This window comes from Camelina sativa, chromosome 16 (assembly GCF_000633955.1).
Source record: "Camelina sativa cultivar DH55 chromosome 16, Cs, whole genome shotgun sequence".
NCBI classification, from domain to species: domain Eukaryota; kingdom Viridiplantae; phylum Streptophyta; class Magnoliopsida; order Brassicales; family Brassicaceae; genus Camelina; species Camelina sativa.
Genome location: NC_025700.1, coordinates 19368707 through 19393097, shown reverse-complemented (window position 1 = coordinate 19393097; position 24391 = coordinate 19368707). Strand labels below are relative to the sequence as shown.

The window sequence follows — 24391 nt, the reverse complement described above, 5'->3', positions numbered from 1 at the left end:
TTTTGAAATGACGTATTGAATGGTATTGGAGAAAGCCTCTAATTGTAACAATAAAGACTTAGAACTGAAACAAATGAAATGATCTGGACGAGTCTGGAGCATGTGAGCGAGTTCTCTCGTGCCAAATTTGCTTTAGTAGTATTTTACCAGTTGAGTATAACATAAAAACATAAATGGCCCCAATAGTAAAACATTTGAGTCACGTGGAAGTTGTTTTCCGTATTCAAATTTGATTTGATTTGCATAATAATCAATGCATATTATTATTGCATAACAACGCTAACTCACGAGAACATATTCCTTTTTTTTTTTATTACTATTATTATACGCTAACTCAATGCATATAAACTGGTTAGAAATTGTGAAACACAATCGTTTCATTTTTATGTCAGCCCCACCAACTATATTTAGAAAACCTACCAGAAAAATTAAAAACAATCGGATAGCAACCAACCAGTATGTACTACCCATCTTCATATAAATTGCAAGATAATAAAATAGTTGAGAGGTCAGCAATCGGATAAGCCATTTTGATAGTAAAACTTAAACGGTAAAAGTACATATCATTGACGTTTTACGTTTGTGTTTACAATTGATATTTGATGATATAAAATAAAAAAATAAAAATAAAAATAAAAAAATTGTGTAACACCTAAATAAATCAAACTATAATTTTTTAACAACCATTTATGTGTATCCAAGTTAGATTTTTTCATATTTCTTTCAATCAAATATAAATCTATCTATACACAATGGAACTATACAATTAAAAATGTAGTATTAAACCGGTTAAAATGGTAGCAAGATCCATCGCTTGGCCCTTCCAATCCAATATCATAAAATCTAAGTTTGGTTTCAATTAATGTCCGAAAGCGTATATCTTTATTTCTTTGTAAAACTCAACTGCTTCGTGGAGTCTGTCTCTTTCATGAATTATGATGTATGTAATTTACCTACTTGTCTTTTAGATACACGAGTACATCAATTTTACGACGTCTACCTCAATATCCACACTATCGGGCAATGTAAGTGGATGAATTAACTAATTGACTTTTTTTTTTGTGCCATGTGCAAAAATCTCATCTTCGAGAAAGCACAACTGTAAACTCTCTCCTTTATTATAATAATAATAATAATAATCAGACGACCGTAACGTGTGCCGTCGACTTAATTCACGAAATAAGAAAGCTTAATAAAAAATATATATATATACACAAAAATATCAAACCTATAAATAGACATACATAATACCGATATACCGAAATCTCATTTGAGAGAAGATAAAAAAAAACTAAAAGAAACGGTATGGCGTCGTTTTGCTCCATTATTTCTCTTCTTCTTCTTTCTCTTTCGTCGGCGGTTATCTCCGATGATGCGTTATTTCAGAAACTTCCGGTGCCGGGAAGTAGGTCAGGGCCTGAAGCGTTCGCCTTTGATTCCACCGGAAAAGGATTCTACACAGGAGTCTCCGGTGGTAAAATCCTCAAGTGGCTACCCGAGACAGGTTATGTCAATTTTGCCCAGATCACAGAATCCTCGTAAGTCGTAAGCCATTTTTTTTCTGTTTCTTAACTTGGATCTTCAAGATCAGTACTTTGAATGATTAATTATATTGTTTCTTGGGGTTTTTGGAATCGGAATCTAATATCATTACTTACTGTAATCAACTCATGAGTCGTTCTTTCATTAGAAACTTTGGAGAATATATGGAATTACGAGTGGTCAGACTTGTTACTTTTCAGCCTAGTAAAATTTTTCTTTTTACTTTTAACGGGTTAGTAGGAAGATTATGTAAAAAATCCTCGAAGTTAACAGTAAAGTTAAATTAAATTATTCTTGTTACATGTGTCGCGTGTACCACAAAACATTTGGGACCATAAATGGATAGTGTTTATTTGATTTTGTCCACCATAAAAACTAAAAACAAACAAATGAATGATTAGTAGACAGGAACTTCATGTAGGGGTAGGGACAAGTGGACGAATCGCATCTCAACATTTTAGTTCCTCTTTATTTATAAGGCATACGTTAGCAAGATTTAGGTGACCAAAATGCACCTCAGCTTTCACATTTCACACACACACACACGCTTCCACGGTTCCACCTAAAAAAGGGTCAAAACTGACGTACGCACTTACGCAAATGATAACAAGAAATCACTAACAAATTTTTGTTTTTTTTTTGTTTTGTCTTGATAAAATAGATTACAGTACTAAATCTGCATGGTTAATTTTTTTTTGTTATTAAATTGTTTTTAATTGGTTTGATTACTTCAGGAACTCTTCATGGTGTGATGGAAATATTGGAACGGCTTTAGCCGGAAGATGTGGTCGACCGGCAGGGATAGCTTTTAACGAGAATACAGGTGATCTCTACGTCGGCGATGCTCCGTTGGGTCTCCACGTTATTTCTCCCAACGGTGGTTTGGCTACAAAGATCGCCGACAGTGTTGACGGAAAGCCCTTCAAGTTTCTCGACGGTCTTGACGTTGATCCCACTACTGGTGTCGTCTACTTCACTTCCTTCAGCTCACGCTTCAGCCCAATGTAAAGTTTCTATCTTACTTCTATATAAAAATTAATCGTTATACACTTTTACTATAACTGAAATATATATCACTCTGTTCATTAATTAGTTTTTCAAAAACTTAGTATATCTATACTAGTATTTTTGCAGCAGTTTTTACTCAAAAATACTTTTTGGAAAGTTTTTGCATTTAATGTATTGACTTTAATATTAGTTACCAAAAATTTCAAAATTAATTATAGGTAAGATTTTAAAAAATAAGGAAATCTGTCTACCTCATTTAAACATAAATCATGATTCTCTTTCATTTTTATTTGAATTTATATTTAAATTATCTTGAATTATTCTATAATACATTTAGTTAATAAAAATTGTGATTTTTTCTTGCATATGATGTAATAAAAAAAATTAAAACAAACATATATTACTCAATAGATGAATAAAAAATTACCGTTATAATATCCCATATCGCCTAAAAAATTGTGCAATAGTTCATAGTCATACTATAAAAAAGACCAAAATGATTCAGAATACAAATGAGTAGAAAACTTAATTTATCAGGTAGTCAAACTTAAAAAACTTTAATTTGGTTTATTCCGGTTCTTTATTTAAAAGATTTTTAAAAAGTTAAATATTATAAATATTTAAAAATTTTAAAAAGTTAAATACTATAAATATTTATATTTTAATAAAAGTATAAATATTATAAATATTTATATTTTTAGAAATTTAAACTTTATAAAATATTAATAATATTTTAAAGTTTATGAAGTTTCAAATATAATGTTTAAATATTATAAATATTTCAACTTTCAAAAAAATTAGAAGACCTTTTAAAATATTAATAATATATTTAAACTCTTACGAAACTTCAAATATGAGAAATACTCAACCGTTTTAAGAATTCTAGTACTATAAATATGTAAACTTTATAAGAAGCGTCAATCTTATAAAATGTAAATGGTTACAATCTTAATAAATAACATATCAACTCAATCTAATATTTATAGTACAAAACAATAAATATTAAAAATTAAGATGATATAGTGCGAGTTTAAATATTTCGGGACGGTATATAGCGGGACGGGGTTTGTCGATATTTATATAAATTGAAAATATCATTAATTCGGTGTTACACGGGTAAAATATTATTTCATTATTTTGTTAACACTATTGATATCAGAAAATAGACATATCTAATTAAATTGGTTAAATAAATATTATGTAAAAAATAAATTATATTACGGTATTATATGGTTTAAACTATAAAATTAACAATCATTATACAATTATTTAACCAATAAATATAACTTATAATTTAAATGTTTTAATTATATATAATTTGCTCCGCGGTGTACCGCTGGTCCTAATCTAGTTACAAAAGTATTTAGTATGGTTATATACATTGACAAGAAAATCATTCCAAATTAGTTATTTATTATTGATCTAAATAATATTTGTTGTATATGCAGCCAAGTATTGATTGCATTGGGATTGAAGGACGCGACCGGAAAGCTCTACAAATACGACCCATCAACCAAAGTCGTGACTGTATTGATGGAAGGGCTAAGTGGTTCAGCCGGGTGTGCAGTGAGCTCAGATGGTTCGTTCGTGCTGGTTAGCCAGTTCACGAAGAGTAACATCAAGAGGTACTGGATCAAAGGACCCAAAGCTGGTACTTCTGAAGATTTCACCAACTCAGTCTCAAACCCTGACAATATCAAAAGAGTTGGCTCCACCGGAAACTTTTGGGTCGCTTCCGTCGTGAACAAGTTCATCGTGCCTACGAACCCATCAGCAGTTAAAGTCAACTCTGATGGTGAAGTGCTACAGACAATTCCTCTCAAAGATAAATTTGGAGACANCATTATACAATTATTTAACCAATAAATATAACTTATAATTTAAATGTTTTAATTATATATAATTTGCTCCGCGGTGTACCGCTGGTCCTAATCTAGTTACAAAAGTATTTAGTATGGTTATATACATTGACAAGAAAATCATTCCAAATTAGTTATTTATTATTGATCTAAATAATATTTGTTGTATATGCAGCCAAGTATTGATTGCATTGGGATTGAAGGACGCGACCGGAAAGCTCTACAAATACGACCCATCAACCAAAGTCGTGACTGTATTGATGGAAGGGCTAAGTGGTTCAGCCGGGTGTGCAGTGAGCTCAGATGGTTCGTTCGTGCTGGTTAGCCAGTTCACGAAGAGTAACATCAAGAGGTACTGGATCAAAGGACCCAAAGCTGGTACTTCTGAAGATTTCACCAACTCAGTCTCAAACCCTGACAATATCAAAAGAGTTGGCTCCACCGGAAACTTTTGGGTCGCTTCCGTCGTGAACAAGTTCATCGTGCCTACGAACCCATCAGCAGTTAAAGTCAACTCTGATGGTGAAGTGCTACAGACAATTCCTCTCAAAGATAAATTTGGAGACACTTTGCTCAGCGAAGTCAACGAATTCGAAGGCAATCTATATATCGGAACTCTCACAGGACCATTTGCTGGAATTCTCAAGCTCGAAAATAAAAGTGAAGGTTCTTGTCCTGCCACTTAGGTCTCTCTGATTTGAATGCAGCCTGTGTTTACTATGAGCTTTATAGTTATATCTGAATGTTTCTGAAGTCAGAGCCGTACATTGGTTTGATGTTTATGTTATTGAATATATTGTTTTCATTAAATTTGATTTTATAAAATCCAAACGGAAAGGTATTGACTATGTTTCATTTTGTTGTATTGAAAAAGTGTGGACAACAAAACCCTCGAAGTATTCCTCAAGAATGTCGACGAAATACTCAATCTTTCGAACGAGCAATACAATGAGCCCCAACATCCTTACCCGCCAAACAAATTTATATCATAATACCTTTCTGAAAGACTTCAACAGCCGATTGGTCTATTCACACGGACTCGATCAAAAACATTAACATACACATGGACTTCCATCCAAACCTTCTATGACATTACTCAATGGTCAAGTAATTGCACTAATTAATTAAGGCTATCAAGATACATTACAGTACTCGCCAAAAATATGACGCAGTCGGTCTATTAAACTTCTGTTGGTTAATCATATCTCAAAACTCCGAAAGGTGCCAAGTTGTGTTAGCTATGCGATATTATTAGTCAGTATAAAAAATGAAAATATTGCAAACGATCCTCTATATATTAAAAGAGAAGCAGTTTGTTGAACATGCTGATGTGTCGTCGCTAGAGCGATTTGGAAAAATTTAATTGCAGTTATTCATCTCAAGATAAATATATTTACAAAAACAATTCTTTTAATTTATTAAATGTGCCATTAAAATATATAAAAAAAATATTTATTTTATTTCTATTTATATAAATATGCCATTAGAATATATAAGGTAATGTTTATTTCTATTAGTTTTAAAAAATGAAAGACTTAATCAACTATTAAAACCATAAAATATAGTTAATTATTTAATTAATATTTTTATAACATCTTTAATTATAAGTAAATTACATTCACAAAATATTAAAAAATTATTAATTTATTTAACGTTTTGAAATGTAAAACTTATTCTCCGATTTAAAAAAAATCTGATGACTATTCAAGTATATTTTTAAAAAAATAATTATCACAATAATCTTAAAAATAAATAACATTTCGTAAACAATTTTAAATTTATTCACCAATTTAATTTTTTGAAAAACAAAAAATCTGTGTCCTATTTAAAAACTCCAATGACTATTCAAATATATTAAAAAATTATCAAAAAATAATTACCGCAATAATCATAATAATAAGATATTGACTTTTTAATAATTTAATAATAAATGGTGATCAGCTATCTTAACATGATACTGAATTTTTGAAAACTTCAGACATTCATTTTTTCCTATAAATTTTCACTACTATTACATTTGTTTATTATTATTATTTACCATTTTAATATATTTTTTTCATGGTATTTTTAAACTTAGGATTAGTTTAAATTGATTATTCTAAAATCATTGTCTTATCTTAATGGCATATCAATCTAGATAATAATGTGAAATATAAAATATATGAATTTGATTTTTAAAAACACAAAAAGGCAGATTACCATAACTAATAACATTTTATCAAAACTTTTTCCACCATGTTTAAATTTTTTTCTACCTTTCACAGGTGAAACATATTTTTACACAAAATAATTAAATGCAAATTTGAGTAAAGCAAAATAATATGAATAAAATTATTATTTTGACATTTTAGATTTTAAATAATAATTTTATTTAGATCGATTTATCCCGCACATAATGCAGGTTGTTACCTAGTTAGTCAGTATTTATAACTTGCGAAGGATTGTTTTTTTTTGGATCAAAATTTTCTAAACCGTATCTGAAATCAGAACATTTATATGAAAAATTATCAATAACATAATAAAATCGACCAGCTGATTGGCAGATTCTATAACAGAACATTTTAATTAACTTTGCTATTTCTGTTTATTGGGGATTCTATTTCTGTTAATGAATTTCTTTTCTTTTTTTTTTTTGCTTTTTTTTTTATTTGCTAAATTCCTTACTTTTACTTTGTTTCCTTTATCCTATTTTCTAAAATCATAAATCGAATCATTATAACAATCTTCTCTAATATCATACTTACTAATCCATCTTAGTATGATTTGTTACTATACAAAACTTAAACATTCATTCAGCATTTAATGTGAATTGCAATTATTTTTGACTTTTATGCTCTCCACAAATGCTCTCAAATCTCCAAAAAAAGAGAAATAGTCTATTTATTTACGGAAAATAGTTCTTATTCTTTATTAGTCAAGGACTCAACGTCAAAAGAAGAAAGAAATCTCTATTTACCCTTTTTATTTTAAATCAAGCATATAAATACACACACATCTAGAGACAGAATCATATACCAACTTTTAGATTCGTAGATTTTTGATAAAATTGACTAAGTAAGATACGACAATGGCGTCCTTTGTCTTTGTGATATCTCTTCTTCTTCTCTCTCTTTCTTCGGCTGTTTTCTCCGATGACGTGGCTTTCCAGAAACTTCCTGTGCCCGGAAAGAGGTCAGGCCCTGAATCTTTCGCCTTTGATCCCACCGGCAAAGGTTTCTACACCGGTGTCTCCGGTGGTAAAATCCTCAAGTATACTCCCGAGAATGGTTTTGTTGATTTTGCCCAGATGACGAAATCCTCGTAAGTTTCTCCTTCTTAGTTTCTTGGGATCTCTCAAAGTCTCAATGATTATAACTTTTTTGATCTGATTTTGCTTCTTGTTCAAGGAATCTTTTTTTTTCTTTAATAAAATATCAATTGTCATCTAATGTTATTAAGACGTTTTTGTATATATGATCATGTCTGAATTGTTTTATATTGTGTTCTCTTAATAACAAAATATCTTGTTAAGCTCTGTGATTTTATTAGACAAAAGGAATAACCTTGTCCGAACTTAAATGCTTTGTCATGACAAGAACTGTCATTGACATTTTTAATCGTTATATATTCAATTTGTTTGATTACTTATAGGAACTCGAAATGGTGCAACGGAGTATTAGGAGCCGCTTTCGCCGGAAAGTGCGGTCGACCATCTGGAATAGCCTTAAACAGCAAAACAGGTGATCTTTACGTCGCCGATGCTCCGTTGGGTCTTCACGTTATCTCTCCCGCCGGAGGTTTGGCCACAAAGATCGCCGACAGTCTTGACGGAAAGCCCTTCAAGTTTCTAGACGGTCTTGACGTTGATCCCACCACCGGCGTCGTCTACTTTACTTCCTTCAGCTCCAAGTTTGGCCCACGGTAACGTGTTTTATTCCCTTTCTGTAATACATACTTATGAACGAGTTATGATAGACAAGTTACAATTATAAAGCTACAAGTTATGTAACTAATTAATAATATCTCTTACTAAATAATTGCTGGTTCTGTAATGCAGCGAAGTTTTAATAGCAGTGGGGTTAAAAGACGCGAGCGGAAAGCTCTTCAAATACGACCCAGCGACCAAAACTGTGACTCAGTTAATGGACGGTCTAAGTGGTGGAGCTGGTTGCGCCGTGAGCTCAGATGGTTCGTTCGTTTTGGTCAGCGAGTTCATAAAGAGTAACATCAAGAGATATTGGATTACAGGACCCAAAGCTGGAACTTTCGAAGACTTCTCAAACCTTGTCTCGAACCCCGACAACATCAGGAGGTCAGCTTCTACCGGAAATTTCTGGGTCGCCTCCGTCGTGAACAAGGTTGTCGTGCCTACCGACCCTAAGGCGGTCAAGATAGACTCCAATGGAAAAGTGCTTCAGACCATTTCTCTCAAGAATGAGTTTGGGAATACTTTGCTTAGTGAAGTCAACGAGCTCAACGGCCATCTCTATATCGGAACTCTTACCGGACCCTTCGCCGGAATCATGAAACTTTAAATTGGTTATTACTTATAACGTTGTTTGGTCATTACCATTTTTGAAATCATTGATATTTTCTCTCTTAGTCCTTAATAAAGTTATAACCTCAAATTTCCTGCCTAATATGGGGTTGATGACACATTTGTTTCTAGTTTTTAAGTCTTGCTCTTCTTGTTTCCAAATATGACCTTATTGGCTTTCTTAACAAATACGCCAAAACAAATATACATTGTACTTAACAAATATGTACATTATATTTAAATTCATACTAGAAAAACAAATATGATCTAGAATTTGAAATGTATACACGTAATATACACTGACTTTATACAACACGTTACATACACACATCGTTATACCTACCACTAAAGTAATATACTAGAATGCGGCCAGATTTTATTGGTACATACATTGATATTGACTATTTCAAATGTCATGAAATTCAAAGGTGTGAATGGTGTGATTTTAAAAAATTGATGTGCGGTGAGACGGTTTATTTTGCTCTATCACCATTTATAAAATATATACGTATATATGGTTATATTCAGGCAAAATATAGAGAAAAAAATTTCTACATTTTTTTTTTTTGGTAAAGGACATCTTTTGTTATCATTTCAATCAATTGTTCTTAAGATAATGTGTATCTTTTCATCATTAATTTTCTTTTAATCAATCATAAAATTAACATGATTTAGGCCTATTCATTTCTTAATATTTAAATGGTACCAATTTTAGTTTGATTTCTTCCTTTCTATCTATAAATACTGTCTCAACTTTTAGAAATACAAAAGAAGAAATCTTAATAGAAGGACAAATTAAAAGTACAAAAATAAATCTATAAATATCCATAGGGATAACACAAGTTGATAACAAAACACACAAACCAAAGAAACAATATGAGGTCGTTTGTCTCCGTGAGTTCTCTTCTTCTTCTTCTCTCATTTTCTTCGTCTGTTCTCTCAGTCAATCAATCTTTTAAAAAACTTCCGGTACCGGGAAACAGGACAGGACCTGAAGCTTTCGCTTTTGATTCCTCCGGAAAAGGATTCTACACCGGTGTCTCCGGTGGTAAAATCCTCAAGTGGCTTCCCGGGAAAGGTTATGTCGATTTTGCTCAGATCACCGACTTTTCGTAAGTTTCCAAGATCATAATCATGCATGCTTCTTTGTTTTTTTTCTTTATGATTGGATTTTAATGTTTTCAAAAAGTTTGATACGGAGCTTTTTGTTACTAATTAAATCCGTAACAACGTTAGTTTTTCATTTTTTACTTTGTTTTTGGTAAATAACCTTAACTTCTCATGTCGCATAATAAGAAAACGAATTAAAAATAAAACTCGAAATCAGATCTGCCACGAGATACACATTGAGAAAAACGTCGTTGTCAAATACGAACGTCAGAGTCAATCATGTTATGATCCCCGATTCAGATCTGATATGAGATACACATCGAGAAAACTTTGTTGTCAATGTACGAACTTCAGTGTCGATCATGTTATGGTCTTAGATTTCATGAACTATAGAATAGAACTTACTAATCAGAAATTAATAATGCAATCTATATTTTTTTGGGTGGGATGCTGCAACCTACTTTTAATTAATACATACATTCAATAAGGCCATTTACCTCCTTTTAAAACTATTTATTTGTACATTAATAATTTAATATAGATACTAATAATTAGCATTAAATATCATTGACAAAATAATGTAATTAACTAGAGATTAAATATGTTCTTTCATTTTTTTAATAATCAGAGAGGAGTCAGGTTTTTACCACCAACTAATCCTTGGAAGCCTTAATTAACTACAAATTATATATATCCTTTTGTCTGATTTCTAAACTATAGAAACTATGGACAAAAGTTCTGTAATATTCAAGTTACATATCCCTAAAAGAAACACACACTCCATGATGATTGGCCTACGTTAGCAAAACTAAGTGTCGTTTACGGTATAACAAAGATTTAAATCTTTCTAAACACACGCCTCCCTAAGTAAAAGTCAAACTAACGTTAACATAAGCATTGTTGTCTAATACGTATGGAGCTATACAAATATCAACTCCACATTTAACTATATGTATGTTTCTTTTCATATTATATTTGCCTTTAACTATTATCAAAATTGATTTAATTTATTTCAGAAAGTCGTCTTTGTGCGACGGAGCACTTGGAACCGTTAACGCCGAAAAATGTGGTCGACCAGCGGGAATAGCTTTCAACGGGAAAACAGGTGATCTTTACGTTGCCGATGCTCCGTTGGGTCTCCACATCATCTCTCCCGGCGGCGGTGTCGCCAAGAAGATCGCCAACAGTGTTAACGACAAGCCTTTCTTGTTTCTCGACGGTCTCGACATTGATCCCACTACCGGTGTCGTCTATTTCACTTCCTTCAGCTCAACATTTGGCCCTCGGTATAGTTTTATTTTTTTCCTCTATATCTAAATATAATTACACTTATCACATATATAGTAAATTAACAAAATAAATATATTTTCAATAGAAAAAAATCATATAAATAAATATAAATACACTTATCATATACATAAGTTAATAACTGCCACTTTATGTCCTAACTCCTAATGTACATAATATTGCTCATCTGAATCGGTTAATAGAAAAAAAGTTTTTTTTTATCTTAATTATACTAATTGTATTGGTTATGAATGATGCATATCTACAGCGATGTGTTGAAAGCAGTGGCAACAAAAGACTCGACAGGGAAGCTTTTCAAATACGATCCATCGAAAAAGGTCGTGACTGTACTGATGGAAGGTCTAAGTGGCTCAGCCGGATGTGCGGTTAGCTCAGACGGTTCATTCGTGCTGGTTAGTCAGTTCACAAAAAGTAACATCAAGAGGTATTGGATCAAGGGATCTAAAGCTGGTACTTCTGAAGACTTCACCAGCTCGGTCTCGAGCCCTGACAATATTAAGAGGATCGGTTCTTCTGGAAACTTTTGGGTTGCTTCGGTCGTGAACTCAGCCACCGGACCCACAAACCCTTCGGCGGTTAAGGTTAGTTCTGATGGTAAAGTGCTTCAGACCATTCCCCTTACAGATAAGTTTGGGGATACTTTGGTCAGCGAGGTAAACGAATTCAATGGAAAGCTTTATATCGGCGCTCTGTTTGGTCCTTTTGCCGGGATTCTTAAGGTTTAAAAGTGTGACATTAGTTTGGGTTTTAGAAATAAAGTGATTGTGTCGAAATAAAGTCTTGACGGATCAATAATGTATGTCAATATATTGGTTCTGTTCAAATAAAGTTGAGTTTTTTAAAATATGGTTACAAATTTCAAGAAATAAAGTAGTTTTCTTGTATAAAAAGAATTGTTATGTTTTGTGCATCACGTTTGGATCATTCATATATAGGCCAACTACCTACAAAAGAAATGTTCACAATTCATTTTATTTGAAAAAACCTTATATTTTGTTTGGATAAAAATCGTATATACATGTTACTTTTGTTGGATACACAATTCATGAATTCAATCATAAATATTAAAAAATTATATTCTTTATCAAAAAAATAACAATAGTAATCTTTATTTCTGCATGGTCAATCGGAAGACTCCGCACTTCCGCTACTTCATTCACATGTAGTAAATTGACGAAACATTTTTTTTTTAAATATTAATCAACTGCTCCTTTTTCATCAGTCTATTTCTAATCAATCTTAAAATTAACATAATTTAGGAGTATTTCGTTCTATATGTATATATATATATATATGCAAATTACTAATATTAGTTTGATTTTTTCATCTATAATACATTTGTTTGGATCAACTTTGGATATACTTGAATAGTGTGAATACAATTAAAAAATAATAATTTAAAAGGACGTTAAAAAAACATACTAAAATCAAATCTATAAGTAATTAAGTATACATACGGATTAGAGGACTCATTGTAATAATAAGAGACTGGTAACAAAAACACAACCAAGAAACATTATGACTTCGTTTATCTCCCTGGTTTCTCTTTTCTTCGGCGGTTTTCCGAGTCTTTTCAGAAACTCGCAGTGCCAGCGGAAGGAGGTCGATCATGTTATGATCTTCGGTTACAGTGCTTCAGACCACTCCCCTAAAAAGACAAGTTTGGGGATACTTTGGTTAGTGAAGTTAACGAATACAAAGAGTCAAAGATGTCATAAAAAGATGATTACAAATTATAGTATGACAGTGTGAACAGTTGTTTAAGAAATAGGTTTAAAGGAAAGTAACATTAAAAACGACTTTTTTCTTACTTATCTTTAGATTAGCTGGAAAGTTGGTCGGGTTCACGTGAGAAAGAGACAAAGAAATAGACGCAATTTCCTTACAAACAACGAATTGCTAATTTAAATAGTTGATATCATAGAGAAATGACAAAAATCTTGTGACTCTAAGTCAAAACAGCATCTAAACTAATCAAGAACCGGTCGTAACCACCATTAACCAATCGGTTGATGAGATTTAATCAAACCCATATGCATGCGTGTATAAAAACTGATATTGCTATGCTTTCATCATGTGATGCATTAACGAATCAGAATGTTGCAAATACATAGAGTTCTCATCCTCTGCTGTTTGCTAATTCTCTTCTCACCTCATTCCCTTGTCTCCGCTCTCCAAAGCTTCCAGAAGATTCCGCTGCCACCTCAAATCACTGGACCCGAAGCTTTCGCATTCGATCCTCAGGGTGGAGGACCTTATACCGGAGTCTCCGGAGGCAAGATCCTGAAATACCAAGGACCAGCACTTGGCTTTACAGAGTTTGCTTATATTTTACCAGTCGCGTATGTTTTCCTATTCAATATTTGTATAGATGAAACATGCACATATTAGTACTAATTACTCAAATGTTCTAATTCACAGGAACAAGTCACTATGTGAGAAAGCAGTTGGGACTTTTCTTGGTAACATTTGTGGTAGACCGGTCGGTTTAGCTTTCAATGAGAAAACCGGAGATTTATACATAGCTGATGCATATTTGGGTTTGTATGTGGTTTCATACCGCGGTGGCCTAGCCAAACGCCTAGCCGATAGTGCAGCCGGGATTCCTTTCCGGTTCCTTGACGGTTTAGATGTGGATCCGGTGACTGGTATGGTTTACTTCACATCTTTCAGCACAAGATTTGGCCCGAGGTTAATTGAAATTTTAATGTGATTTGGTTTTGTACCGGTTGGATTTGGTTTGGTCAAATTGATTTGGTTTTGGACTAATTTTGTTTTGTTTTCCAGTCAACTTGTCTTGGCGGTTGCTGTAAAAGATACGTCAGGGAGGCTCTTTAGGTACGATCCAAAGACTAAAACCGTCACCGTTTTGTTGAGCGGTTTAAGTGGCTCCGCAGGATGCGCTGTGAGCTCCGACGGAGGGTTCGTTCTGGTGGGAGAGTTCTTGAGGAATCGGATCTTGAGGTATTGGATCAAGGGTCCCAAAGCCAACACGTTTGAGATTTTCGTACCGTCGATACCGGGTCCGGATAACATAAGGAGAACAGAAGGTGGAGATTTCTGGGTCGCATCAAACTCGGTGAAGCTTATCGTGGTGCCCACGGAACCATCAGCTGTGAAAATCAGTTCCGACGGTGAGATTCTCCAGCATATGCCTCTCGGTGAATATTACGGAGATACGTTAGTCAGTGAAGTTCATGAATATAAAAACGTTGTTTACTTGGGAACACTCACGACCACTTTTGTTGGTAATTTGTAATCAAGGACAGTGATTATAAAGTTTTTCATTCTTTAAATTTTAATCCAGAAAAATTACAGTGATTAAATCAAAGATCTTTTATGGAGAAACACAAGTTAAGCCATCCATGATCTTTTTCGTAATGTTTATCCATATCTTGTTAACGTGTTGCTTCACCTTCTTCTCATCGTTTTGAAATACATTGCACAATGCCTTGACGTAGAAAGGTGGGAAATCTCCGTTTATTTTCCAGAGGTACGTGACGACCTCTATTACTCTTTCCTCATCGCAGGGAAAATCTTTCTCAACATTTGATGGGGAAGGAGAGAGCGTCCACCCGATCTCTTTTCTTGTGCAATTTTCAACATTTTCCTGAGCTAAGGACTAAGGAGAAAGCAGGAATTGAGAGAAAGGCTACGAAGAAGATAATATAATAACGTTGATTGTGGTCTTTCATTGTTGTTTCTTAGGGAGAAAGTTTATGTACGGTGCTTATACATGTTTGAGAGTAGCTTATATATATATATATATATATATATATGTTTGAGAGTAGCTGAAACTGTAAATAGTTTAAGCCTTGTTTCACATTAACTTCATATCCCATTGGTTACGGTGACATCAGTTTTAATTTCATTTGTAAAGTTTTGACTTCAAAGACTTTCATCGGTTTCTTTTACTTTCATCAGTTTTACTTTCATCGGAATCATCGGAGAGAGCTGAGGTAATCTTTAAGCAAATCAATGATGGGAGTTGCTAAAGAATCTCGGCCTAGTTGCTGAAACAAGAGTCCATCCATTCGAGCTTGAACTCCCTCCGTGATTGTTAATTCATCGAGCAGTCCTTTCAATGTTCTATCAACTCCAATCACTGAGCTTCCTATACCGCTTAAGATATCTGGTAGTGATGTAGAAGGTCTTGAAAGCTCAACAAGAGTTACCTGTATTTACCACAAGAAAGAGCAAAGTATCAAATATCATCTACTTTGTGCTTTTTTGGGTTTTAAAGATTTGTTACGAAGATGAGTTCACTGAAGCAAAAGAGAGTTTTAGAGGCGAACCTTCCTATCAAGAGGAATATTAGCTTTCTGCTTAGCGATGGCTATAGCTCGGGACAGCCCACCGAGTGCATCTACTAGACCACGAGAATGAGCATCCTTACCGGTCCAGACTCTGCCTTGTGCAAATTCTTCCATCTTTTCGACCTAGGAACATGGCAAGAAGAAACTTTTAGCTTTGTTAAAACATAGGAATACAAGAGAGAAGACTAGATTGGACTAAACGGAAAAATACAGGCATCGATCTGGATAAGGCTGCTTTATCTCGGAAAAGCTGGTATGCATGCTGTGCAGACTTCTCAAACAGTTCTGCTTCCTCTGGCCTGTAAACATCATTTTGTTGTTTTTATTGTGAATGAAAGGAATACATAGGTTCTTAAAAGATCAGTTTCGAGGTTCGAAATTGAAAAAAGACAAAAACCAAATTGGCATCAATTGGGTGAAAAAGGAAGTCTTAGACGGTTAGCGCCTAACTAGGTAACACATCGTTGTTATAAACAGAGTAAGGTCACTTACTTAAAAGGTCTTTCCTCAGCCCCCAGAAGCTCAGCATATTTTCCTCTAGATATAGTTTCCTTGTTGAATCCAATCTTTTCGTATAATTTGGCCAAGGTAAATCTTGCTGCGACAACAAGAACAAACAAAAGAAATTAAGCATGGCGAGGGTTGGTGAATGAGATAGTTGTACAAAGATTCAGAGCACAATGTTCTCTTTGGCAAGTTGATAAGTTGATAAAAGAAAGATCACCTGTGACAACTCCAATTGAGCCAGTTAATGTCAAATTTTCAGCAACAATGGTGTTTGCCGCCATTGCCATGTAGTAGCCTCCACTTGCTGCCACATCTGACATTGACGCGATGACAGGTTTTGTTTCAGCCAATAGTTTGATCTCCCTCCACATTCTGTATACCATTACGAATTACGAAGTATTATAATAAAGCCAACAAGAATTTCCAAAGCTATTTAAATTCAAATCCACACATGACCTCCAGGCTTGATAGATATGAGACTTGCAAGTTACTAGATGGTTAATATAGCATTCCTAATCCATTCTCTTTGATTTAAAAGATAGCACTTCAACTTCTAACTTCCATTGACGAAAAATAATATTAAAGTAATGAGTCTGGTTCATCATGTTAGAAGGTGAAGCCAAATCATCCATGAAATGTTAAATCACACGAGCATATTGTAGGTATAATTATACAACATTGACAAGTAGTAAAACTACTTACAAATCAGAAGCGAGAGCATCGCCTCCTGGACTATCAATTCGGATGATGGCAGCCTTATATTTTTTGGACTCTTCAAAAGAAAGAGGAAATAGAAAGGGCTGAGCTGCTGTTGAAGAAAACAACAGCACAAATGTAGATGGAAACGTAAAAATAATAAGTGACCCACCTCTTACACTGCGGATCTTCTCAATTAGTTGTTCTGCTATGATAGCTGAACCAGGAGTGCTTAGCGGACCCTTAACCCGAGAAATGCTCCCCCCTGCTCTAATAATAGCTATTTGGTCTCGACCGCCACTTAGACCAAGAGTCCACTTCCTAACACCTGAGTATTTCCTGTATAAAGTATATCAATCGAGAATATCTGCACGTTACTAGCCTGTAAAATTGATAAAATTGCATGAGGCTAACATTGAACAGTAAAGCGATATCAATAAATCTTTCCTGCAAATATTACATACAAGTAAAATAAGAAACAGAAATTTGAAGTCAACTAAGTATGCATACCTCCATTTACTAAATAAATCACATACATCTATTCATCCCAAACTGAGAACCAAAAAAGAAGACATATCTGATCTACATTTTGTTGAATTACAATCTCGAGTCGGTACGCCACCAGGTATTCATTTCTCCATATCAGAACTAACTTAAACTCTACCTAACTATGCATGAACCACCTAAGACCCATTATGTATACATTACTCATTATTCCATTAGTAAAAGGCTTGAGTCAAGTGTACATGCAAAGATAATAGCTCTATATTCAGCAAGCCTCTGTTTGAAAATTCCATATAGTAAGAGTAAATTACTTGTAATCAACAGTAGGAAGCTTTTTGTCTTTTTCGACTCCAAGCCTCTCTTTCAGCATCGATATAACCTGCAGGAGCATTAAAAGTGAATGATATAGATAAAAAAAGTAGGGGGATGGTATCTAACTCTGTTTTGTATAGCTATATAAGGGATTCTTTATGACTATTGTCCATCCCAATAATCTGAGAAGACCAAAAGATCCAAGAAGAAAAGTTTACGAATAAAGGAAAAACAACAATGATCACCACTTCTGGCTTCTGGGATCAAGTGGAAGGTACTGAATTCCATCTTTACTATGAGCATGGTATTACCTCATCATCATACCGGATGTCCTTTATCAGCCCCTCTTCCTTTAGCTTTTCAATTTCGTAAACTCCTTGATTGATGAAACTTTCAACATCTTCTCGCTTTTTTCCTGCATAGTTCTAAGCAGAAGCCATTCAGAAAAAATAAGATGTTACAACTCTAACAACATTGTGAAACAATTCTAGCACCTGTTGAGTCAGAAACACCATCCAGCCAATTTGCATAAATGTTATCAAGTAGCACGCTCAGCATCTCATAATTTTCCTCAGATATACTTTTGCGGGAAAGCTGATCTCCAGCACTTTTGTATTTGCCAATCCTTTGTACTTGAGGTTGAATCCCCACTTTCTCGAAGACACCTATATTTAAGAAAATTAAGCAGTTCACGATAAATGCGCCAACTTTCTCAATAAATGAAGGATTGTCCGCACACAGTATGAGTGCTTATAATTTCTGTATGATATAGAACATAGAAAAGACTTTTCATGACTTAAGTGATAAGTTGAGCCAAAGAAGAAACAATTCCCTACCTCCAAGAAAAGATGCTTGAACAGTCAAACCATACAGAAAGGAATAGGCACTAGGCGGGGCATAGAGCTCGTTGCATGCACAGCCAANGTAATGATCCAACAACAACTTTCTCAATAAATTAAGGATTGTCCGCACACAGTATGAGTGCTTATAGTTCTGTATGATATAGACCACAGAAAAGACTTTTCATGACTTAAGTGATATACTGAGCCAAAGAAGAAACAATCCCTTACCTCCAAGAAAAGATGCTTGAACAGTCAAACCATACAGAAAGGAATAGGCACTAGGCGGGGCATAGAGCTCGTCGCATGCACAGCCAAGATAGAATTCCTTTAATCCACATATGTCGATATATCCAACAATGAATTTACCTAATAAAGATGTGTTTGATTAGCTCAATAAACTCAATCGGAAAGTTAAAAACTCTGATACTTGACAGACAATACAGATTCAGGAGTTACCTGATTTTTTAAAATCCAATATATGCCTTCGAATTTCTTCAACCTTACCCCACCCACAACTCAAAGGCTCAATGTGAAGGTAGACTCCAGCAATACGAGGATCATATGCCGCTTTCAAGAAATTTTCTGAGAGTTGCGGCAGAGAGAGGCCAGAATTGAAACGACTCTTTAGCTGATCAGAGATCTGAACATAGAGAAAACAAATTCAATTTCAACCGAACTGGAATATCACAAGATCCCAATAGGCCAATAAGGAGTTCTAACTCCCAAAGGAGATCAAATCAATGCAAAATTTAATACTATGTAGCCTTCGAAGTCAGCTAAGTTCACTAACATTGCTACCGGAAACCTAAAATTAACAGTCCTCCTACTAATACCACAGCGTCTAAGAACGACAAGAATGAGAAGAGACGAACCTGGCCGCGCAATGTCATGGTCAAGACGCTTCCCTTACGAACACGCTGCCATGGAAACGCAAATAGCATCCGCAGCTTCACAACAAAACTCTCCCAGGCGTTCCTATCCACATACTCCGTTTCTCCGGTCGGATAGTCCTCATCTCTTTCCCGTGGAACTCCATCCCGTAGCTGTTCCTCCTTCTCCGCCGAGGAAGAAGAAGATGAATCGTCGAAAGCGCGAGCCGAGAATCTCCGATTGTACGGAGAACGAAGACGAGGTCCGATATGTGAGAATTGGGGATTCACGAGGAGAGGTCTTCTGTATAAAGCCGACGCGGAGATAAGTGACATAGTACCGCCGCTGCTAAATCTTGGAACTACATGAGGCGCGTGAAGAAGAAGTAGCTTCGCCATTGTCTCTCTCTCTCTCTCACCTGAAAAGAGAAGAGAAAATTTCCAGTGGAAGAAAAAGAAAAAAGAAAGTGAAGAAGAAGAAAGAAAGAGGATTGAGAAGGGTACAGTTTCTTCCACGTTGTCACTGCTTCACCGTGTGTGACGTGTGACGGTCAAAGTCGTTACGTGGACTAACAGCTCAAACTGAATCCAATTTCGGTTCATTTTAAACCAGAGTAATATAAACCGAAATTTGGATTAATTGCTAATTATTTTGGAAACCGGTTTAAATTTAATGATAAATGTTCGGTTCGGTTCGGTTCGGTTCGGTCCAATGATTCCAATTTTTGAATGAATCTGGTATATGGTTTACTGTTTGATGTCTCTAGTCTTAGTGATTTCTTCTGGGAGTCAGCATCGCTAGTTTTTCTATAAACTTCCGTCTTGTTGTTTCCATCATCTTTCTTACTCTCTCTCATTGACTGCTTCGAAAAAATATCTCCAACTATATTCTTGCTATCGTGTTTCTGGGTTCCGGAGAATTCGGAAATAATCTCCGGCGACGTTTAATCCCCCGATTTGACTCTTCTTCCGGTATGTGAAAACTGAAACTTTGATTGCTCTTTGATTCCTTTGTTTACGATCAGATTCTTTATCTTCTGAGAGTCTTTGTTTGATTCACTTATCTTGATCGCATGAACCAAGTTTTCTTGAAGTCATGTTGAAGCTCAAAATCTTGCATTTTTGGAGTTTCTTTTATCACGCATGTCTATGATTTTTTCCCCATGTTAAATTGATTGAAATGTCTGCTCGTGTTTTGATCCGATTAGCCTAATATAGTCGATTCTTAGGTAACTGTTCTTATTTTGATCCGATTAGACTAATATAGTCTTTGTCTGCAATTTGGTTAGCTTCCAGATTCTCTTCTTCATTGCAACTTTTGGGGAGGCAATGGCGCTCGATAATTCTGTTGCTCTGTCACCTCGCCGACGGCATGGTTTGCTGCGGGATCAGGTTCAGCTTATCAAAAGAAAGGACTCTGGCAGATATGAGATTGTTCCAATTGAGGATCCATTGTCTTTTGAAAAAGGCTTCTACGCTGTTATTCGTGCTTGCCAGTTATTGGCTCAGAAGAACGATGGACTCATTTTGGTTGGGTTAGCTGGTCCTTCTGGAGCTGGCAAAACCATTTTCACTGAGAAAATTCTCAACTTCATGCCTAGTATTGCTATCATAAACATGGACAACTATAATGATGGTTCTCGTGTGATCGATGGAAACTTTGATGGTATGCACCACCTCTATGTTTTACACCCTTATTTCTTGTTATGGCTTGATATAAAGAACAAGTGTCTGAAAAACGTTTTGTGATTCTTTTATATCTGGTTGCAGACCCACGGTTGACTGACTATGATACACTTCTTGACAATATACATGGCCTAAGGGATGGCAAACCTGTTCAAGTTCCAATATATGACTTCAAGTCAAGTTCCCGAATTGGTTACAGGTACCGATTTTCCCCGTTGGTGCATATGTTACTGTTGATAACTTGTGTACAGACGACATTTTATGATGGTGATGCCTGATGGAGAAAGTGATTATACTTATTTCATTGATTTCATTTAAACGTTATAAAGATTCCTTCACATCTTTTAGGGGAAAATTGATTTATATGTTAGTTGATCAGAGCTACTCATCTGCAATGGCTTATCAGTTTCTTTCGTGATTTGTATAGAACACTTGAGGTCCCTAGCTCTCGCATTGTTATTCTTGAAGGCATATACGCTTTGAGTGAGAAACTACGGCCTTTGCTAGATCTTCGTGTCTCTGTCACTGGTGGAGTGCATTTTGATCTTGTCAAGCGTGTTTTGCGGGACATTCAACGCGCTGGCCAGGAACCTGAAGAAATCATTCACCAGATATCTGAGACGGTTTTCACGCTAATCTTTGCTATCTTTTATTTTTGAGCTCTGATTTATCACCCTTGCTGAGTTGCTGTCATGCCGGCTGTTTAAGGTCGCTTCAAATATGGATAGAACATGAATGATGAATTCTACTGTTTATTTTGAGTTTTAAGACAGTACAATTTTGCTTATGTCTTTTTCTCCAACCAGGTTTATCCTATGTACAAGGCGTTTATTGAACCTGATCTGAAGACGGCTCAGATTAAGATCCTTAACAAGTTTAACCCCTTCAGTGGCTTTCAGAACCCAACATATATTTTAAAGGTTACAGAATTAATATTGTTCAAAGTGGAGTATCTTGGCGTTTCATATAATCTGTGACTAGCTGTATTGTAACAGCGATACCTTCCCGGTGTTGAGTGAGTTTTGTTATCTTATTGTAGTCAACGAACGATGTAACACCTGAACAAATGAAGGCAGCTCTGTCTGAAGATTGTAAGGAACGTACTGAGGAAACTTATGACATATATCTGCTACCACCAGGCGAGGATCCTGAAGCATGCCAATCATACCTTAGAATGAGGAACCGGGATGGAAAATACAATCTCATGTTTGAGGTTTGGCCAATACCTGTTTCTTCTGTATAAACACATTTTAGGAACTCATGGGCAGAGTTTAGTCTCATATGTAAGCTGAACGAATGGGTGTTGCGTGTTGGATTGATGAATGATTACATTTACCGTTCTATGCATTGCTTTCAGGAGTGGGTTACAGATCATCCATTTATCATATCACCCAGAATAACCTTTGAAGTCAGCGTTCGTCTTCTCGGAGGATTAATGGCACTGGGCTATACCATTGCAACGATCTTGAAAAGAAAAAGTCATATCTTTGATGATGACAAGGTAATTGTGAAAACTGATTGGTTGGAGCAACTAAATCGGACATATGTTCAGGTAATATATACTTCTCTTGCTCTCCATAAAAGTTTACACTCTCTTTAAGGTGGTAAGTTGAAATTAATAGTCATTTTTTATCAACTCTGTTATGAAGGTACAAGGTAAAGACCGTTCCTTCGTCAAAAATGTGGGAGACCAACTTGGATTGGAAGGTTCATATGTTCCACATACATATATCGAACAGATACAGCTGGAGAGTCTTGTAAATGATGTTTTGGTATGTGTTGTGATTACCGCACGCAGATCCAGTTGATTATATGTCATGATGGTAATGTTATATGTCCGGTTTCCATGGTCATGTTTCAGGCTTTACCAGATGACTTGAAGACAAAACTTAGCTTAGATGATGATACAGTTTCTAGCCCTAAAGAAGCCCTCTCAAGAGCTTCTGTTGATAGTAGAATGAAATATCTTCACGGGTATCTTCTAATCTCTTCTCCTTGATTTGCTAAAGTTGGGAAAAAGACAGAATCTAAGAATAAAGACACCATATGGTCAGGGAATCATCTGACTTGTGTAGTGATGCACGTCTTAACAGCGGTGTATCAAAGTCTTACACAAATCAAAGACACAAAGTCTTGCCTAACTTGACAAGACTTGCTGTTAACAACAGAATGTTAGATGCCAGAGCCCCTGCTTCACCGGCCACTCTTCCAAATCAGGTAAAGCGGGCTCTTTGTTATTTTCTCCTGAGATCTTTCAAAATATTTGGTTCTGTTGTTGCAAATTGATAGTTGGCTTACGATTAAATCACTGAACATACGGTGTTCTATAGGGTTTTATCACTCAGCTCTCGGACCAGATATCAACACTGAACGAGAGGATGGATGAATTCACATCCCGCATTGAAGAGTTGAATTCCAAGATCCCGAACAAGATAGCGGCTTCAGGTAGTCAACATAACTTGGCTTTACCGATCGAAAACGGTAATGGGTCTGCCTTAGCGCTTTCCTCATCAGCATCTCAGCTCGTAAGGGAATCTCCTCTGACGGAAGAGGTATGTTTACAAACTCTCCATCATCAGAATTACATACAGTCAGCTCTCTATTAATTGCTATACTCCAATAGACAACAACAGAGCATCAGAGAGAGCTTTAGACTCAACTGAGACAATGGAAGGGTCTATCCATGAATAATAAGTTAGAGATATAGAGATCTTAGCTCAAAATTTGCGAAATATTCATTTTTTCTTCATGATTTTATTGACTTTTCGTCATCTGGAACAGGTCGTACTTGTTGCTCGTGGACAGCGTCAGATAATGCATCAAATGGACACCCTGAGCAATCTTCTTCGGGAGTATGTTGGAGAAAGGACTCGCATAGAGAGACTCGACAGCAACAGAACAAACAGCACAACACAAAACCTCGGATCTTCTACTGTAACTATTCTTCTTGGTTTGGCCATTGGCTGCGTTGGCATTTTTGCCTACAGTCGTCTAAAATAGTTGCTGTAACAGTTGGTTACTTCACTGTGAAAACCCAGGCTTTTTGAAATAGTTGCAATGATGTAAATAACATGGTTTGGGATACACACTGGACAAATTCAGTCTTGACAATGTAAGCATAAAAGACTGATACGGCTTACATTACCGTTTAGAAAGACTCAACACTTTTTCTCGTGGAAGTAACTGGAGTCCACAACGAAACATGAGGCCGTAATATGTCCTTATGTTATACACAGTAGACGAAGCAAGTTCTTTGACATCTTCAGCAACTTGATCATAGTCTGCCTTCAGTTTTTCGTGAATGTTTGAGCTTAGT

The 24391-nt window shown here is 35.3% G+C and overlaps 6 protein-coding genes across 8 annotated transcripts; 5 read left to right on the top strand and 1 right to left on the bottom strand.

The window, feature by feature from the left end:
- LOC104751272 (protein STRICTOSIDINE SYNTHASE-LIKE 12) lies at window positions 1241–5264 on the top strand. The gene is made up of 3 exons (XM_010473190.2): window positions 1241–1538; window positions 2277–2546; window positions 4585–5264. The coding sequence occupies exons 1-3, from the start codon at window positions 1306–1308 to the stop codon at window positions 5093–5095; spliced, it is 1014 nt and encodes a 337-aa protein (XP_010471492.1). The 5' UTR covers window positions 1241–1305; the 3' UTR covers window positions 5096–5264.
- Window positions 7406–9073, top strand: LOC104751271 (protein STRICTOSIDINE SYNTHASE-LIKE 12-like). The gene is made up of 3 exons (XM_010473189.1): window positions 7406–7709; window positions 8040–8309; window positions 8446–9073. Exons 1-3 carry the CDS (start codon window positions 7477–7479, stop codon window positions 8921–8923), a joined length of 981 nt encoding a protein of 326 aa, XP_010471491.1. The 5' UTR covers window positions 7406–7476; the 3' UTR covers window positions 8924–9073.
- LOC104751270 (protein STRICTOSIDINE SYNTHASE-LIKE 11-like) lies at window positions 9716–12253 on the top strand. The gene is made up of 3 exons (XM_019237964.1): window positions 9716–10037; window positions 11052–11321; window positions 11591–12253. Exons 1-3 carry the CDS (start codon window positions 9802–9804, stop codon window positions 12066–12068), a joined length of 984 nt encoding a protein of 327 aa, XP_019093509.1. The 5' UTR covers window positions 9716–9801; the 3' UTR covers window positions 12069–12253.
- LOC104751269 (protein STRICTOSIDINE SYNTHASE-LIKE 12-like) lies at window positions 13376–14625 on the top strand. Its single transcript, XM_010473188.2, has 3 exons — window positions 13376–13685; window positions 13765–14034; window positions 14131–14625. The coding sequence occupies exons 1-3, from the start codon at window positions 13441–13443 to the stop codon at window positions 14600–14602; spliced, it is 987 nt and encodes a 328-aa protein (XP_010471490.1). The 5' UTR covers window positions 13376–13440; the 3' UTR covers window positions 14603–14625.
- LOC104751268 (serine protease SPPA, chloroplastic) lies at window positions 15132–19840 on the bottom strand. 2 transcript variants are annotated; one of them, XM_010473187.2, is made up of 14 exons: window positions 19393–19840; window positions 18977–19160; window positions 18779–18886; window positions 18515–18544; window positions 18173–18343; window positions 17990–18093; window positions 17678–17745; window positions 17035–17201; window positions 16869–16938; window positions 16384–16538; window positions 16152–16257; window positions 15871–15958; window positions 15639–15782; window positions 15132–15518 (listed from the first exon to the last, which is right to left on the bottom strand). In XM_010473187.2, exons 1-14 carry the CDS (start codon window positions 19786–19788, stop codon window positions 15285–15287), a joined length of 2025 nt encoding a protein of 674 aa, XP_010471489.1. In that variant the 5' UTR covers window positions 19789–19840; the 3' UTR covers window positions 15132–15284. The 2 variants fall into 2 exon arrangements, with proteins under 2 accessions (XP_010471489.1, XP_019094160.1); XM_019238615.1 differs by having other exon boundaries at window positions 18515–18601; window positions 18836–18886.
- Window positions 20186–24254, top strand: LOC104751266 (uridine-cytidine kinase C-like). Of its 2 annotated transcripts, none has more exons than XM_010473184.2 (12): window positions 20186–20361; window positions 20679–21055; window positions 21160–21274; window positions 21503–21698; window positions 21882–21995; window positions 22115–22288; window positions 22433–22627; window positions 22725–22847; window positions 22937–23049; window positions 23169–23292; window positions 23406–23627; window positions 23857–24254. In XM_010473184.2, exons 2-12 carry the CDS (start codon window positions 20719–20721, stop codon window positions 24073–24075), a joined length of 1932 nt encoding a protein of 643 aa, XP_010471486.1. In that variant the 5' UTR covers window positions 20186–20361; window positions 20679–20718; the 3' UTR covers window positions 24076–24254. The 2 variants fall into 2 exon arrangements, with proteins under 2 accessions (XP_010471486.1, XP_010471485.1); XM_010473183.2 differs by having other exon boundaries at window positions 23130–23292.

Coding starts and splice junctions, on each gene's coding strand:
- LOC104751271 (XM_010473189.1), top strand. CDS start 7,477: ATGGCGTCCTTTGTCTTTGTGATATCTCTTCTTCTTCTCTCTCTTTCT. Junction 7,710..8,039: donor GCCCAGATGACGAAATCCTC/GTAAGTTTCTCC, acceptor GATTACTTATAG/GAACTCGAAATGGTGCAACG. Junction 8,310..8,445: donor AGCTCCAAGTTTGGCCCACG/GTAACGTGTTTT, acceptor TCTGTAATGCAG/CGAAGTTTTAATAGCAGTGG.
- LOC104751269 (XM_010473188.2), top strand. CDS start 13,441: ATGTTGCAAATACATAGAGTTCTCATCCTCTGCTGTTTGCTAATTCTC. Junction 13,686..13,764: donor GCTTATATTTTACCAGTCGC/GTATGTTTTCCT, acceptor TCTAATTCACAG/GAACAAGTCACTATGTGAGA. Junction 14,035..14,130: donor AGCACAAGATTTGGCCCGAG/GTTAATTGAAAT, acceptor TTTGTTTTCCAG/TCAACTTGTCTTGGCGGTTG.
- LOC104751272 (XM_010473190.2), top strand. CDS start 1,306: ATGGCGTCGTTTTGCTCCATTATTTCTCTTCTTCTTCTTTCTCTTTCG. Junction 1,539..2,276: donor GCCCAGATCACAGAATCCTC/GTAAGTCGTAAG, acceptor TGATTACTTCAG/GAACTCTTCATGGTGTGATG. Junction 2,547..4,584: donor AGCTCACGCTTCAGCCCAAT/GTAAAGTTTCTA, acceptor TTGTATATGCAG/CCAAGTATTGATTGCATTGG.
- LOC104751266 (XM_010473183.2), top strand. CDS start 20,719: ATGGCGCTCGATAATTCTGTTGCTCTGTCACCTCGCCGACGGCATGGT. Junction 21,699..21,881: donor TTCACCAGATATCTGAGACG/GTTTTCACGCTA, acceptor TTCTCCAACCAG/GTTTATCCTATGTACAAGGC. Junction 23,628..23,856: donor AATCTCCTCTGACGGAAGAG/GTATGTTTACAA, acceptor CATCTGGAACAG/GTCGTACTTGTTGCTCGTGG.
- LOC104751268 (XM_010473187.2), bottom strand. CDS start 19,788: ATGGCGAAGCTACTTCTTCTTCACGCGCCTCATGTAGTTCCAAGATTT. Junction 19,161..19,392: donor CCATGACATTGCGCGGCCAG/GTTCGTCTCTTC, acceptor CTCTATGTTCAG/ATCTCTGATCAGCTAAAGAG. Junction 18,344..18,514: donor TCAAGCATCTTTTCTTGGAG/GTAGGGAATTGT, acceptor TCTTAAATATAG/GTGTCTTCGAGAAAGTGGGG.
- LOC104751270 (XM_019237964.1), top strand. CDS start 9,802: ATGAGGTCGTTTGTCTCCGTGAGTTCTCTTCTTCTTCTTCTCTCATTT. Junction 10,038..11,051: donor GCTCAGATCACCGACTTTTC/GTAAGTTTCCAA, acceptor AATTTATTTCAG/AAAGTCGTCTTTGTGCGACG. Junction 11,322..11,590: donor AGCTCAACATTTGGCCCTCG/GTATAGTTTTAT, acceptor GCATATCTACAG/CGATGTGTTGAAAGCAGTGG.